This window comes from Hydra viridissima, unplaced genomic scaffold (genome assembly GCF_058129835.1).
Source record: "Hydra viridissima isolate aposymbiotic clone 2 unplaced genomic scaffold, HvirCarnegie_v1 scaffold_10, whole genome shotgun sequence".
Taxonomy (NCBI): Eukaryota; Metazoa; Cnidaria; class Hydrozoa; order Anthoathecata; family Hydridae; genus Hydra; species Hydra viridissima.
In genome coordinates, this window is record NW_028324309.1 from 14,730,893 (window position 1) to 14,749,011 (window position 18,119).

The following is an 18,119-nucleotide window of genomic DNA, read 5'->3' on the forward strand; positions in this document are numbered from 1 at the left end:
CGTTATCTCGAACTTTTCAACATTTTTTTTTTCAAAAATGTTTTAATAAAATTTAATTTTTTTAAATTCCAATTTTCGAAAAAAAAAAATTTTAAGTTCGATTTTTAAATTCGATTTTTCTTAAGAATCGAATTTCTGAAAAGTTTTCCTTTAATATATAATTTATTCTTTTTGTCAAACGCAGCAACATGCCGCTCGTTAAACGAAAACTCACGAACAAATCTATAATAGAAAAATGCAAGGCATTAAAAGACCTAGAGACTGGGATGTCTAACAAAGAGGTTGCCAAAAAGTATGGAGTCCCAAAGAACACATTATCAACCTGGATTAAAAATAAAACCAAGTTATTAACCTCACTGGAAAAAAATGGCACAAAATCTAAACGGAAGAAACTTCGTAGTGGTAATTGAAGACCACAATGGAAAAAACGGCAGAGTCACATTTTTATAATTTTTCAGTTATGGCCCTTGGGTAATAAAGCATTGAAAAATACTTCTTTTAAGCCAAGTTTCAAATGAAAAAATCGACATAGTCTATGGTAAAATGGAATAAGAAAATATGGTATACAATGGAAAAAACAGCAGTGTCCACCAGTGACAAGGAAAGAAAAGGCAGGGTCCATATAATAACGTTATATGGGACTCTGCCGTTTTGATTTCCATTGTGATCTTCATATATTTAATTACTTCATAATTATTATTTGCTACACTTAATGGCTTTTTTATTTTAAATTAATACTTTTTGAGCACGTAAACACCTATGCCTCCGCCTTTTTTATTGCTTCCTCGTGGTTGGCTAATTAGTTTGTAATTTGCCAAACTATAATTAGAATTCAACTCTAGAGGACATTCTGAATCATGCCAAGTCTCTGACAGAGATACGACGTCGAACGTGTAATTTATAATAGATAGAAATTCTTTAAACTTTTCAAAATTTTGCCGCATGCTTCTTATGTTTAAGTGTAATATACAAAGTAAATTTAATTATTTTTTGATTTTAAATTCATAAGGATCAAAATAGGGTGTTTTTATTAAGCTCATTTGAGTTCCAGTACACAAGCTCATTTGAGTAACCAGTACACAAAGAATCTATATTAAAACAAAATGGCTGACTACTATGCTACACCTATTGTTACAGACAAGCCAAAAAAGAGAAAGAAAAATGGCAGTAAGAAAGACATAGCAAAGAAACAGAGGTTGTCATCTCATGTAACTGGCCCTGACTGTAAATGTATAAGACTTAAATGCTTTCAAACAGTCAAAGAAGAGAATAGAGCCTTGCTCCTCGAGTCATTCAATGCATTACCAACAAAGGATGCTCAGGTGAGTTCTTCTTTTAAGTTTTAAATTAACTCTTTAAATATAGTTCTAGACTATTTTTTTATTTATAATACTAGCTCTAGATTTAGGTCTAGACCTAGATTCATAATTTTAATGCACCTGTTATTCCACCATGAACATGTTGATTAAATAAGACAAAGAGTTTCTCATTCTCATTTTCATTCAAATTTAGTTAGGTCTAGAATAGCTAGACCTGTACATCTGAATCATAACCATGGTAGACATCTGGCTGTATTACTGTGTTATGATACCCAAGGCTGGTATTGTATGTTTAATAGGCATTTTTAACTTAGTTTTTTAGTGGGGTGGACCCAATATCACAGTTCATTGTTCTATTTGAACGCAGCATACCAACAAGCCTAGACGTCTATCTAATAAAAAAAAACTTCTTTATAAAATCGATAATTCCATTATGTTCAACTATCTATAGACAATTCTTGATAAAATCGATCATTCTATTATGTTCAACTTTCTGAGTAGGTCCTAGCACAAAGCAGTGAAATTTATTAATTCTAACAAAGTAGGTAGACTTATATATTTTTAAATTTTATAAAAATGCTTGTGTTTCCAAAGATGTGTGACCGGTTGCGTTAATAATCTTATATTGCTTCTTTTTACAGGATTCCTACCTTGCTTCACTGATCACAGTCGCGGAGATTAGCCGAAAAAGACCTCGAAAGGAAGAGCCTAAAAGTGCAAACAGTCACAGCTATCACTATAAAGTATTCCTGAAGAGTACAGATGATGTTGACCCAGATTCATTTGCCTATGTTTGCTTTCAAGCCTTCATCTCCATCTTTGGAATTAAGAAAGGGAGACTTGAGACTACCAAGAGAAGTCTTGCTACTACAGGTAATTTATACTATTAGCAATAGTTTTTTGTTTCAGTTTGTGGAATAAAAAAGCTATTTTTTCTTATCATAGTTAATGTAAAAAAAAATGCACATTTTTCTATAATCCTTTCTTGTCTATATATTAATATTTTTCAATATTTAAAAAGAAATATTGAAATTCATAAAGAGTGCTGTTATTCTCTGAACATGTATTTTTATAACTTTTTTTTAGTTTTTTTTTAATTTTTTTTACTCACCCCAGGCCTGCCTCCTGTTGATGGACGAGGAAAGCATGGCAGTCATCACAAAATATCTGATGAACTGCGGCAGAGAATTAGAGACCACATCTCTTCGTTTAGGGGTCGGCAGTCTCATTACTCACAAGAGAAGACGAGACGGCTGTACCTGCCAGAAGAACTCAGCATCTCCAAGATGTTTGATTTATATCAAGAGAAGTGGCAAGGAGACAGTTAGTGTATGAGTCATACAGGCTTATATTCAACAACGATTTTACCATTGGCTTTGGGTACCCATGAACCGACACTTGCTCAGCCTGCGACCAGTTCTTGGCAAAAATAGAAATTGCTACAAAGACTCTTGAATCAGACCCAACAAATGAAGTCCTCATAAGGGACCTGAAGCAGTTAAAATTTCAAAAAGATCTCCACTAGCGAAAGGCTGACACATTCTACCGGAGAAAAAGAGACGCTAAGCGAAGGGCCAAGATTACACCTCATCTTGAGGCCTTTACGTTTGACTACCAAAAAAATGTCAACCTACCGAACAAGTCCACCAATGACTTTTACTACAACAGAAAGCTCACATACCAATCATTTAACATTCACCAACTATCAACTGATGATGTTTTTCTTTACTGCTATGATGACACTGTCGCTAGGAAAGGTTCAGATGAGGTGGCTTCTTTCCTGTATGACCACATCACAACCAAGGTCAGCGAAGAGGTTACTCACCTTGAACTATTCTGCGATTCCTGCTCAGGACAGAATAAGAACATTACCCTGATTCGGTTTTTAGATTGTATGGTGCACCATAGAAAAAGGTTTACCTCAGTGACAGTGACATTCCCTGAGCGCGGACATTCTTATATGGAGTGTGACAGGGACATGGGTCCAGTAAATACAAAGTCTAGTGCTATTGTTCCAGAAGACTGGATAAAAATATTTAGTGAAGCACGAAAACATCCTACACCATTTAACATGACTGATGTTAAACAGGATCTGGTCAAAAACTTCTCCGGCTTTCTAAGGCCATTGTATAAGAAAGGCTGCCCGTTCCCCACGCGCAACATTCGGGAAATGGTTTTTAACAAGGATGAAGGTCCAGGGACCGTTTGTCACAGAGACTCATGGAACGGTATTTTCTTGAAAACAAACATCATTGTTCCAACGAGAAAAAACAATTTTTCAGTATGCACAGCAGTGCCAGTAGCTTTGTATGAAGACAGACTGGCTATATCAGCTGCAAAGTACAAAGACCTCCAAGTCCTCAAAAAATTTACCACCAATGAGGCATTCTATGATGCTCTGCCGTATGACGATAAAGTTGAAGATGAGGGTCAAGACCAGTGAATGTTCATGCTTTTTTTATTTGTTTAAAATAAAAAAATTTTAAAATTTAATGGTTTTATATTGTTATTTCTTATGTGTTACAATAGAAAAACAGGCAAAGTCCTAATCAACGGAAAAAACAGCAGAGTCCAATCTGAACACATTTTGAAAAAACAAAATTTTCCATGAGCTAACATGATTTTCAGAATATTTATTTGTTAAAATTTGATGCTTAAATGGATGACCTTCCCTTAAAAATTAAAAGAATTGACAGTTTCTCACATAATTTGTAATAAAAAAGTTTCAAACCTTTCATTTAGGTTTTCTCAAAATGTGAAAAATGTGACTGCTGTTTTTTCCATTGTGCTCTTCAATTTCAAAAATGTAGACAACGCCATATACACGTGGTTCGTTGCAAAAAGAAGTCAACAAGTACCAATTGATGGTACCATACTAAAAGAAAAGGCACTAAAATTCGCAGAAGCATTAGGAGAATTGGATTTTAAAGCATCTGATTGTTGGTTTCATAATTAGAAAGAAAGGCCAGTTAAATTTTGTCAAATCTTGTTCAATTTTAATATAAACAAATAACATGTATCTGTTTATATTTAATTTATTTAGTTTTTTAAACGTGTAATTAAAATTCAATTATTCTGTTCCTATTTTTAGGAACGGCATCAGCTTTAAAATAATCTCAGGCGAAAGTGCCGCCGTGACGAATAATATGACTGCTTCGTGGAATGAAACTACACTTCCAACATTGCTTTTGAATTACAAGCTTGAAAACATTTTCAATGCCGATGAGTTTGGACTATTTTACCAGTGCCTACCAAACAAAACATACCATTTATCACGCGAAAAATGTTTTTGGGGAAAAAATAGTGAAGTCAGACTAACAGGCATAGCAGCAGGGAGTGCAACGGGAGAAAAATTACCTATGTTTGTTATTGGAAAATCTAAAAACCCACGGTGTTTTAAGCACATTAAACAACTTCCTTGCACATATAAAAATCAGCTAAAAAGTTGGATGACCGATGACCTTTTTACAGAATGGGTAATGAAACTTGACTCATTTTTTCGTGCTCAAGACAGGAAAGTAGCACTCCTGGTGGATAACTGGTCTGCCCACCCACACATTGAAGGGCTAAGCAACATCAACCTAATATCCCCCCCCCCTAACACCACATCTGTTCTTCAGCCCATGGATCAAGGCGTAATACGAAGTCTTAAAGCTCATTATCGTCACAAAATTGTGCGTTTGTGTATCAAGGCTGTCGATAATAACGAACCCATGCCAAAAATTTCTATACTTCAAGCAATAAAAGATCTTGTTTCTTCGTGGAACGCTGTGTCGAAGGAGACTGTCATCAACTGCTTTAAAAAAGCTGGTATCAGCAAAACAAACAAGAGTATTGAAGAAGCTGATGATGATCATTCTTTTAAATTTTTGACAAAAGAACTTAACCGTTTGCGAGAGTTAGATCCTCGTGCCGTCTAAGAAGATCTCTCAGCGGAATCTTACATTGGTTTAGATTGCGATGTAGTAACCACCGGTTCACTTGCTACTGATGCTGAAATCATTGCTCAGATTTTAGACCCTAAAACGACGATAATGAAGTTGAAGATAGCGTTGACGAAGCTATTGACGTCGAAGCCCCGCCACGCCCATCTGATATTCAATTAGAAATTGCTTTTGAAACAATTCAAAATGCTTCGCTATACAGCTCAAAATACGGAAATGAAATACAATCCCTAGCACTAAAACTTGAGGATTTAATGAAGATGGAAAAGATGGATAATTTAAAGCAATAACAGATACAGATTTTTTCCAAAAGTTGTAGTTTTTGTTGTTAATGATTTTTGTCAGAAAAATAACTTGTTTTAATGAAATTCGGGCAATTTTATTTATTTTCAACCCTTTTCTTGATATCCGACTCTCGATATCTCGAACAGTAAGGGGACCGGAAAAAAAGTTCGAGATATCGAGAGTCGACTGTATATATATATATATATATATATATATATATATATATATATATATATATATATATATATATATATATATATATATATATATATATATATATATGTATATGAAGACCACACGGCTAAAACAACAGATGTCCACTTTTTGAAAATTTTGACTTTTAGATATTTTTATGATATTCTAGTACTAAGCTATTTTAATTTAAAAATTCATAACAAAAAAACTATGTTATAAGGTTCGATGGTCATTTTAAAAAAAGGGTAACTTTGAAACAACCACTGTTGTCCAATGTTTACTTGGTTAAAAACGCAGTTGTCCATGTTATTTATAACTAAACCAATAATCATAAAATAAAAAGTCACGTGACCAACACTACCCATTAAAAAAAATTATGGCGGCGGATAATCTTAACATTCCTTCAGTCACAGAAAAACCTAAAAAAAAAAAGGCAGTCAATGGAGGAAAAAGATGGTTTACTCGAGATCTGAGATTAAAAAATCATGTTATAGGAATACCATGTAACTGTGTCACTCTGAAGTGTTATGAAGTTACAACAGAATATGACAGAATAAAACTTATATCATATTTCAACAACTTGAAAACAAAGGATTTACAGGATTTGTATATTTCTTCTCTTATTTCTGTTCATAACATTAAGCGTCGACGAAGCAGAAATTTGATAATTGAACAATCTAAATTTCATAGCTATTCGTATAAATACCACCTGAGCATTGTTAGAGATAAGAGTTCTACAAAAGTATGTGTGTGTGTGTATCAAAGCATTTATATTTATATTTGGATTTCACTGAAAATCGTGTAAGTTGAATCAAAGAAGTTCTTTCAGCCACAGGCATGTAAAAATAAATTATGATAATAATAATAAAATGTGAATATATATATATATATATATATATATATATATATATATATATATATATATATATATATATATATATATATGAGACCGTCAGCTTCAAAACCGGCCCTTTGCACTAAAGCAAATTTTACAGGATACACTTTTTTTTTTGTGCAAATAAAAAAAATAAAAAAAACATATACACCTCATGTTTAGTCACTAATGAATGGTTTTCTATGTGAATATCAGTAATTGTGATACTCATTGAATAGAAATATTTAATTAAAGGGCATTTTTTTCAAAAAAGAGCCGGTTTTGATCCAGCCACTGCACATTTTAATAAAATTTTAATTGTTTTGTGATTAATTTTGTTGGAACCCATGGTTATTTAAAGTCCACCGCGATTTCACACGCTTTTCAGTATATTTACGCCATCTATGGACAATTTTAGAAAACTCTCTCCCCCCTTTTTTTTGCAGGATAGCCCGCTAATGTTTTTTAAAAAGTTAAATATATTTCGAAATAATTTTTGCCATGCATTAAATTTCTATTAAAATGCAATAACGTAACTAATTATTAGTGGTCATAAAAATTGAAGAAATACCTGCATCACATGTCATATAAGTTTAGCTACCTGGGTTTTATAGTAGAAGCAACAAAACACGGAAAAAATTTTTAATGAGAAATTTATAATGATTCTTGCAATATGGTGTTACTAAATAAATTTATGGTGTACATAAAATTTCTGCTGGACATGTATAGGCCACAAATACATGTGTGAACAACATTTAAAAGATTAAATTTACTTATGTAATAATTAGCAAGACAAAAATTATATAGCTTTCTTTTTTTTATATGCACCTTAAAAAACACATTAAAAAGCCAAGTCAATGTCATAATAAGAAATTCTTTACAATAAAATAGTTTCAAGTTCACAAAATTTAAATTACTAAATCCTAACATCAGCATCATCAACATCAGATGATCCATCTTCACCACTGCACAGCTCATTATTTTCTTCTGATTCACTGTCCTGATCAGAGTCAATGCCATCTATTTCCTCATTAGGTATGATTTTATTGTAAAACTCAAGATTTTGATCTTGTCTCCAATCAACACCATAATGAGAGTTCAATAACTTTTCTACATCCTTTATTTTCTTCGGGTTAATTTTAATTTGTGAATGAATAATTGGTAAATTAATTGAATTAAAATTTTTACCTTTCTTGATCAATGACTTAAAAGCATTAACTTCTACTGCATAAAAAGATTCACCTCTCACCTCAATAATTCTTGGTCTTTTTAACACAATGATTCTTTTACAATTATCTATTTTGAAATGCCAAGAAACATTATTTCTTAGAACTGTTTTCAAATAACTTTTCCAATCAAAAATTTCATAATATTCTCCTAAGTGGAAAACTGCAGAATGTTTTTCAATGACCTCCACATACTCTTTGGGGCTAACAATGATCTCCTTCTTATTGATGACCTTTTCAATGGTGCCAAACACCCTATCTGGTGGGATAAAGGAGTGACCTGTCACTGGGAAATCCAGTTCCACTGTTTGAATATGAGGATGAGCTTTATTGTGGAGCCAATATCTGATCATACCAATCATTACTGTATTCTTATTTTGCCCAGGGCATCCATCACAGCACAATCTGACTCTTTTTATGTTGCTAGACATGCTTAAATTATTCAGAGAAAAATAAAGAGCAGATGCAATTTCATTTGATCCCTTAGATTGCTCCCCCTCTATCCAATAGTGAGAATCAATATTTTCTTTGTTAAGTGTATTATGAGAGCTCCCTTTTACAATTGTAAAATTATAAAAGTTGAGCTACCTCCTATAATATGCAGCTTGATCTGATAGTTTAGGTAAGACTTGGTTCTTCTCACAATCAAATGAGAAGGTAACAAGGTCATCACTTTCTTCCCTCAGCTTGTCAAAATAAGCATCAGCTCTTTGGCAATGGATGTTTAATTTTAAAACTATTTTTTCTCTGGCTTGGAGATCTTTTGTATTTTTGATTCTAGTTTTAAGTTCAGAACATGCAGAGCAGGTGTCAACTCTAGGGGTCCCAAAACCTAGATTATACTCCGTATTGAATATATTAGTATAAAACCATTTGGTAACTTTTAATTGACAATCACACTTTTTGTTATACATCCTCCACATTGCAGCAGTTGAGAGTTCAGCTGGTAAGTACTGCCTACATTTTGAGTGTGACCTACAGTAGTGCTTTTCACTAACTTGAAATGATTCTATGAATTTATTTACTTTCTCTTTTTTCTCAACAAACTTCTCTGCTTTCCTGTCTCCACCTCTACTTTCTTTGGCTGAAGTACCAGATTTGTGATATCTACTGATAACTCCAAGCAATCTATGTTTTTTTATGCCTAATATTCCTAAAAATGTTTTCCTACAAACTGGTACTCTTATAGAGGAAGAGACAGCCTTTGTAACAAAATATTTTACAGTAAATTTTCTTTTCCTATTTGATTCACCTTTAACAAGTTTAGGCTGTAGGGATGAACAATGCTTCAAAATGAAGTTGTCCTGGTCCATTTTCTTACTTGTTTGATAAAATCGCTCATTGAAAGTGATGACATCACTCTGTGACAGGCAGTGACATTGGAAAGCACCCAATTTGTGCTTGCATGAAGGGATTTTTGGTGGACTCTTCTTTGAATACCTGCAGAAAAATAGAAGTTAAAAGTTAATAAACATAATTAAAAATAATACTTCATCAGTAATGCATACCTAGCTTTCTTCTCCCTTGCTCGTTTTGTGTTTTCGGGGTCTGCCACGCGTTTGCGTGACTGCAGTCTGCTTGTTTTTTTTACTTTTCGATCGTTTTCCATCGCAAAAAGTCTGTAAATGTTTAGTTAGTTAATATTTCATAAATATTTTCTACTTTTTCTATTACTTACAAGACAAATCACGAAGAATTTGCAATTTCCAGAGGATAAAAGCATTAAAAACGAAAGTATTTTCAATATCAGCTGTTGTGATCACGTGGTATGATAAGTGCTTTCCTTTTGGCTGAAATAATAAACTGGTTTTGAAGCAGCTGCGCAAACAAAAAGAGCCGGTTTTGCACCATTTGCTGAATTTTACATAGTAAAAACTATAGGATTGAACAGGTTTTGCATCATTTTTTTAATTTTTCAATATAGTGCGAGCCATAACGAAGCATTTGGCGTGCTTCATTCAAAATCGAAAAAAATGTCAAAGGGCCGGTTTTGAAGCTGACGGTCTCATATATATATATATATATATATATATATATATATATATATTGATTGGTTATGTATTATATCAAAATAATACAAAGCTCTTGTGCGTAAAAGAGTGCTCAATATTATAATAATAGAGCAATATATATATATATATATCTGTTATTTAAATGGAGAAAAACAACATATTAATAGTACTTAAAGTTTCGTGCCTTACGGCAATCATCAGCTATTAATTACAAATTAAAAACGTAAAAAACCGTTTAAAAACGAATCAAATTTACGGTAGAACGAATTCTGTCGTAATGAGCAAAAAGACGCAATCATTTAGTCTTCAGTATCAAAAGAGGATAAAAGGAACTTGTTAGCATGTCGACATTTAGATATTATTTCGCTTCTTTTGTTAAGCAGGTTGTTTTCTTTATACGATAAAATTTCAAACTTCTCGTGAAGGCAAAGGTTACAAATCTTGGTTTCAGGGTTGTAAGGTTTGCAGCGCTTTACAATTCCCCACTTTATTATAGGTGTGATGGCTTTTTCTTTGAATTTCCAAATTTCCTTTGAAAGCTCGGTATCATTCTTATACCTGACCGTATTAAAAGATTTTAAATGGTTAGCATATCTTAGCTTAAATGGTGTCTCGCTAATGCCAAAATAAACTTTTTCTTGGAGTTCAAGATTTTCGGAACTCACGATAGCTTTATAAACGATATTGCTTAATAAACATTGATTGTTTAAAGGACAAGCGGTTTTGTTGATACAGTTGCAGGTGATTTTTGGTATGCTTCTTTGGTCTTGTAAAACCTTGTGATTATGCGAATTAATGATGGATTTTACGTTTCGCATACAGCTATAACTTACCTTGATCGAATTTCTATTGAAAATTTTGTGCAATCTATGATTTACCGGAATTATTATTATTATTATTATTATTATTATTATTATTATTATTATCATTATTATTATTATTATTATTATTATTATTATTGTTATTGTTATATTTAAAAACAAAAACGGCCAACAGATGGAAAAAATCAAAAAGCATTTTGTGAAAATATTTAAAAATAATGATTTTCTTATTTCCATCAAATGCAATATGAAAATCGTAAATTATCTCGATGTGACACTTGATCTTAATGATAATTCTTTTCGACCGTACTCGAAATGTGATAATGAACTGTGTTACGTCAACTGCGATTCCAACCATCCACCTAGTGTTATCAAAAGACTACCTCGAACTGTTGAATTAAGATTATCTTCAACTTCATCGAACGAACTTATTTTTAAAAATGCTACTCCATCTTACGAAGAGGCTTTAAATAAAGCAGGCTATAAATGTAAACTCAATTATCAACATCAAGTTGCCACGACTAAAAATACAAAACGCAAGCGAAACATTATATGGTTTAACCCTCCATTCAGTAAAAACGTGGAAACAAAAATAGGAAACCGTTTACTTGCATTGATTGACCTTCACTTTTCGGTAAATCATAGATTGCACAAAATTTTCAATAGAAATTCGATCAAGGTAAGTTATAGCTGTATGCGAAACGTAAAATCCATCATTAATTCGCATAATCACAAGGTTTTACAAGACCAAAGAAGCATACCAAAAATCACCTGCAACTGTATCAACAAAACCGCTTGTCCTTTAAACAATCAATGTTTATTAAGCAATATCGTTTATAAAGCTATCGTGAGTTCCGAAAATCTTGAACTCCAAGAAAAAGTTTATTTTGGCATTAGCGAGACACCATTTAAGCTAAGATATGCTAACCATTTAAAATCTTTTAATACGGTCAGGTATAAGAATGATACCGAGCTTTCAAAGGAAATTTGGAAATTCAAAGAAAAAGCCATCACACCTATAATAAAGTGGGGAATTGTAAAGCGCTGCAAACCTTACAACCCTGAAACCAAGATTTGTAACCTTTGCCTTCACGAGAAGTTTGAAATTTTATCGTATAAAGAAAACAACCTGCTTAACAAAAGAAGCGAAATAATATCTAAATGTCGACATGCTAACAAGTTCCTTTTATCCTCTTTTGATACTGAAGACTAAATGATTGCGTCTTTTTGCTCATTACGACAGAATTCGTTCTACCGTAAATTTGATTCGTTTTTAAACGGTTTTTTACGTATTTAATTTGTAATTAATAGCTGATGATTGCTGTAAGGCACGAAACTTTAAGTACTATTAATATGTTGTTTTTCTCCATTTAAATAACATATATATATATATATATATATATATATATATATATATATATATATATATATATATATATATATATATATATATATATATATATATATGTATCTTTATATATAATGGAGCATTAAAATAAGATGTTTTTATTAAGAATTTTTTTTAATGGCACAAACTTTGTCTTGTCATGTTATTTCAATTATTTTCTTTTCAATCATTAGGTCTATATTGTAAAGACATGACAGGACGTCATAAAAACAAAGAGCATGCTTTTTCTGTTGAAAGCATTGATATGATAATGCAGCATATCAAGTCATTTCAAATCTTCTCATTATGCTAGAACAAAATCAGACAATTTCTTATTATGCTAGAACAAAATCTACCAGACTTTACCTTCTAGAGGACTTAAATATTTTTAAAATGTACTGCATGTTTAAAGAAAAGTATCCTATAGAAAAGTGTTCCTATGAAAGTTATCGTAAAATTTTTAATTCAAAGTTTAACATTTCATTTGGATATCCCAGAAAGGACACCTGCTCATTTTGTGATTTAACAAAGAAAAAAATAGTTGCAATAGCTTGTCAAGAACCTATTGACTCTCTTGCTGCTAATGATTTGTTAAGAAACAAAAATGCTTTGAATGAATCTCTTGAACTTCATCAGAGAAAAGCTGATATGTTTTACCAAAGAAAAAGAACTGGACGTTTACAAGCTCATCAAACTTTTGACTGTGCAGCAATCTGCTTTGATTTTCAAAAAAATCTTAAATGCCAAAAAATTTCAACTCAAGATGTATACTACTCCAGGCAACTATCATTTTACTCTTTCAACCTTCACATACATGTGACAGAGATATGGCTATTATTAATCAAAAGTCTCCAGCAGAAACACCAGAGGATTGGAGGAGTGTTTTCCAGGCATCTCGCAAAAAACCAGAGCCATTCATTATTACAAATATGACACAAGAAAAGTTTCTGAAGTTTACAGAGTTTTTAAAGCCAAACTTTTTAGTTCTTTGTCCATTTAAGACACGTTCACTCAGAGAAGTTGAAATATCAAAGGCTAATTCTGACCTAATGTATACGGAAAACTGGAGTGGTATATTTAGTTCTATGCGTGTTACATCCCATAGGTCTAGATCATGTTCTGGTTCAATAAGAGGGAGAAGATTGACCCGATCTAGACATGTCTTTGAAGTGCCTGATAAGCCAAAACAAGCATACATAACTCTTTGCCACTTTCTTTTGAAAAATTCAAAGACTTATTAAAACTAAAAAAATTTATAAGTGAACAAAATAAGTCTTTCTATGATCACTTGCCAGTTGATGACCTACTTGTCCAGGAATCAGAACCAGAGCAAATCTCTGACTCAGAGTAAGAGAATGTAAAAAAATATTGTAAAACTATTTAGAAAACCTATATCTATATATTTGTAGAAATATTTTGTTGAAAATAAAAATAACATTTATTTTTATTAAGGGTTTTTTTTCAATGAGGTGTTTGTCTGGGCTATGGAATTTTAATGCAAAGTGATGGATTACAGACAATATGGTAGATGGGGTTGTGGAAACAATTTGTTGCATGGGTTCTTTTTATAACGTTTGTAAAAACTTGATGAGTTATTTGATTTGTATTATCTACTACTATGTACTTTTAACAAAATAAGTGCTCTAAAAAGATACAAGTTAATCTAGTTTACAAGCTGCTGAATTTACAACTAGTGATCGACCGTAACCGAAATTTTAGCCGAAACCGAAAGTACCGAAATTTCGGTTAAGTAAAAGTCGTAGCCGAAGCCGAAACCGAAACAGCCGAAATTTGAAAAAAAATGTTAAAAATCCCTGAACCTTTTATGATCACCGAGTTAAAGCAAAAAAAACTATTTTACGTATATCTAAGCAATCACCGTGTAACATAATTTGATAAAAACTATAATATGTCAAAAAAAAAAGTAGAATATGCCAAGACATTTTAACAATTAAAGTTAACAATTGAAATATTTTCTCTACAGAATAAAATTTTTTCCATGTTTTCTGGCAAAAGTCTGTTTCTTTCATTTGAAAGAATGTCTCCAGCAGTTGAAAACAACCTTTCAACTTCGGTAGATGTTGGTGGAGGTGTAAGGAATCTCTGACATTTTTGCCAAACCAAACTTTGCTTTTAATGTTGTTTTTTCTTCATACTCTCTCCAAAACTCTAAACAGCATGAAGATGTTGGGCTTTCTAAGTACTCGTTTAAAACTTCTTTTGCTAATTTGGAAGTTGGATTTTTGGATCTTGTATTTTGTGACTGTGCAATTATATTTTGCATCATTGAAGAAAACCCAGTGTTCTCAATAGACTTAGTTTTCATCATGGGAGTAGTTTCATTTTGGCTCAAAATGGAACTGTCTAATACCAAAAGAACTTGTTTTTTTGCAGCTTGAAAGGCTTCTTGGGATCTAAAGAAGTGGTGCTTGAATCTGGGATCAAGAAGTGTTGCTATTGCAAAATGATCAATGGTTTCTAAGTCAAAAAAACGTGCCTCCATTGCTTTCTTTAAAGCATTTTTCATGCCAATCACTTCTTCGTCATTAGAGGGAACTTCGAATGACTTCAGGATAGTTGTCACAATTGGAATACATGCACTGATTCAAGCATCCCTTCCAGAGAGCAATTTGGAGGCTTCTTCGAAAATCGCTAAGATGTGTAGCAGCTTTTCACACAGGTTCCAATCCTGTACATTGAACTCAATGCCGCTGGAAGGACGGATTAGCAGCGTGGTAGCAATTGCTGATTTCAAGTACAGAATTCTTTCAAGCATGTAATATGTTGAATTCCAGCGTGTTGGGACATCATTTTTGAGTCCGAGCCTGTCAAAATTGTTCATTTGAACCTCTTGTTGTTTGTAAAGCTCAGCAAAGAAGGAATTTGAAAAAGAAGCATGAGTGCAAAGCTTTCGACATTTTTCTATCAAGTTTACAGCACTCTGAAGTGAAAAAAGTTCTTTTTTAATCACTAGTTGAAGTGAATGATTTAGACACCCAGCAGACTTGTAAACACACTGTGGTTCTTTGAAAACTGCTTTTATATTTGCAGCATTGTCTCTTAAGCAGACTGTAATCTTGTCCTCTAGCTCCCACTCTTTCACAACATTCTCAAGTCTTTGAAAAATGTTTGAAGCAGTATGTTTTTCATCAAGCTTGGAACATGACAGGCAGAATTTGATCCGCTCCCATTTGTCTGAAATGAAGTGTGCCATCATGCCCAAGTACTCATGATGAAAAGATGGCCAAGCGTCCAGAGAGATGGAGATAGTTTCAGCATTTTTTTCGTTAAGCATAACTTTCGTTGCAAGCTTAATCTTTTTATGGGCTGGATTGAGCATGCTTCGGTAGTATTTCTCACTTCAAATGTCAAAGTGTGGTGTAAAAACTGCATGATGGCGTAAAAATCCCGGATTATTCACAATTGACAAAGGCTGTAAGTCGAGGATAATCATTTCAAATATAGATCTATGAAACTTAAGACCTTCTTCGGAATTTGAATCAATTTTTGAGATATTGTCAAACCAGCCAGGCATTGTAAATTGCAACATTTCAGTCCTCTGGCGTTTTGATCTGATGTCAAATAAAGGTATTGTTCTTTTTTTAATTGTAAGAGGCTCAAGCTGATCTGAAGTTGGTATATTTTCAGGATTGTCGGTAGTTGTGAGTATTGCTTTTTCAGTTTGGAGATTTTTTAGAGTAAGCTGTGGGTGCCGACTTCTTAAATATGATGAAAGTCCGCTAAGTGATTGAAGTTTTGGATTGTGGGATCTACGATGTATTTTCAAATTGCACATATTGCAAGTTGCGTATTTGGAATCACTGGCTGTTACGGTAAAATGATTCCACAAATAGCTTTTCTTTCGATTATTTTCCATTGTAAATTTAGCACTGAGAAACTTTGATTAAATTATTGATTTTGGTTACTTAACTTAAATGTTAACTTATTTAAAGAATGATTTGAGAAAAGTAACTTGAATCAATTATGTAACGTGACTTCAATTAAAATTTCTACAATTGTTATAATTAAAAATTGATTTACTAACAAACGATTAAAATTAGGAAATCGTTATGATCCCACTCTAATTTTAAAAAAAGTTATCTAGACTTTAAAAAAAATCTTATAAAAGTTTCGGTTCATTTCGGTTGTGGTTTGAACAGAAATTTCGGCCAAAACAGGAAAAGTAAAAAATTGTTGAAGCAGAAATTTCGGTTTCGGCTTCGGCCGAAACCGAAAGTTTTCGTTCACTATTTACAACGGAAAAATCACAGATGTCCATATTGAGTGTCTTGACTTCGAATGGACACTGTGAACAAGTATTATTTGTTATTAGCGAAAAGACTGCATTTATATATTGTGTTTAGACTATAATATCATAAAAAAATACTTTGGAATGAATAGACTATCAATGAACTTATATCTGATGTCTCCAAACACAAAATTTCATTTTTCTCAAAATGAGAAAAATGTGACATCTGTGGTTTTACCCGTGTGGTCTTCATATAAATATATATATATATATATATATATATATATATATATATATATATATATATATATATATATATATATATATATATATATATATATATATATATATATATATACATATATATACCCAGCGGGCACAAGCACGTTCATTGTACGTACAATGTACGTACAATACTTGTCCGTCCGTCTTTGTACTGAAAATAAACCTTGCATATATTTTTATAAGCTTAGCCGTACACATGATAAATTTTGTCATTATCGTTTACTGTAATCATGGTTTAAGAACCATTTTCCTTTCATTTTTATTTGAGTAGTGTGGCGTACAATCAGGGTGCAGTTATTTATAAATTTTAAAAATGGCATCGTGTGTGAAAAAAAGGAAAGGTATTAATAAAAAAGTAAATACTCTTTTAGATTTATCAAGTGATGACAAAGCAACTGTAAAAGAAAATGCTGATGTTGATTTTTCATTAAGTCCAATAAAGTCCATAAATAGTGACGACGAATCGTCGAATAATGTAACAGACGATATTTTTTTATAAGACGATTACTTAACTGATGAATATTATCCTAATGCAAGTAGTGAATCTGATGGTGAAATTACAGACCTTTACTGTAGTGATGATTATTCTGATGATGATTATTCTGATGTGGGCGAAATCTCACTGTTAAATAAAAAGTTGGCTCAATGTGCGACAAGAAATCGTTGGACTCGGTCATCCGTAAATGAACTTTTATCAATCCTTCGTGAAAATGATTCTTCTCTTCCAAAAGGTGCACGAACTCTCTTGAAAACACCGAGAAAAATAACAAAAGAGCAAAAATGTGGTGGTGATTATGCATATTATGGATTATGTAATGGAATTAAAAGTGTCCTCAATGATAAAAATTGTGTTAGTAATATTATAAAATTATCAATAAATATAGACGGAATCCCACTTTTTAAATCATCAAGTAGGCAGATGTGGCCGATACTTGCATGTTTTGATAACTCTGACATATTTATCATTGCTATTTTTTGTGGTGATCATAAACCGAACAATATTAATGATTACTTGTCAGATTTTGTCAGTGAATGGAATCAGTTAAGACAGAATGGCATTGTGTTTAATGGGCACCACCTAAGTGTAGAAATTAAATCTTTCATTTGTGATGCACCATCTAGGGTCTTTTCAAAATGCATAATTCATCATGGAGGTTATAATTCATGTGAAGGGTGTATCATTCATGGACTTTCAATTACGAGAAAAAAATACTTTTGAACAGTTTGGCTATTGTGGTAATCATCAGTAAAATAGGGGCGCTACTCGACTTTCTCCCCCCCCTAATTTTATGAATGATTCTGATAGAGAATTTTATGCTGATTAAGAATCGTATAAAAACATGGGTCTCAAAATCAATGGAAAGTGCTCTAATTCGAAGTCAAAGTTGTAAAAAATCCCACTAAAAACCCTAATATTCGCCATTTTTTTTCAAAACGCTTTCATTTTTAACGAAAATTAATTACCGTTTTATTGCGCAATAAACAGACCTGGTTTCCATAAGCCTTATAATTATTTTTTTAA

General features: G+C 32.3%; 1 protein-coding gene and 2 pseudogenes across 1 annotated transcript; all 3 read left to right on the forward strand.

The window, feature by feature from the left end:
- The first annotated feature begins 2,605 nt into the window (after window positions 1-2,605).
- Window positions 2,606-3,622, forward strand: LOC149883269 (uncharacterized; annotated as a pseudogene).
- Window positions 3,623-6,119: 2,497 nt separating this feature from the next.
- On the forward strand, window positions 6,120-13,414 carry LOC149883270 (uncharacterized; annotated as a pseudogene).
- A 3,496-nt stretch (window positions 13,415-16,910) lies between these two features.
- On the forward strand, window positions 16,911-17,816 carry LOC149883271 (uncharacterized). Its single transcript, XM_090101040.1, has 2 exons — window positions 16,911-16,938; window positions 17,098-17,816. Exons 1-2 carry the CDS (start codon window positions 16,911-16,913, stop codon window positions 17,814-17,816), a joined length of 747 nt encoding a protein of 248 aa, XP_089957166.1.
- The last annotated feature ends 303 nt before the right edge of the window (window positions 17,817-18,119 follow it).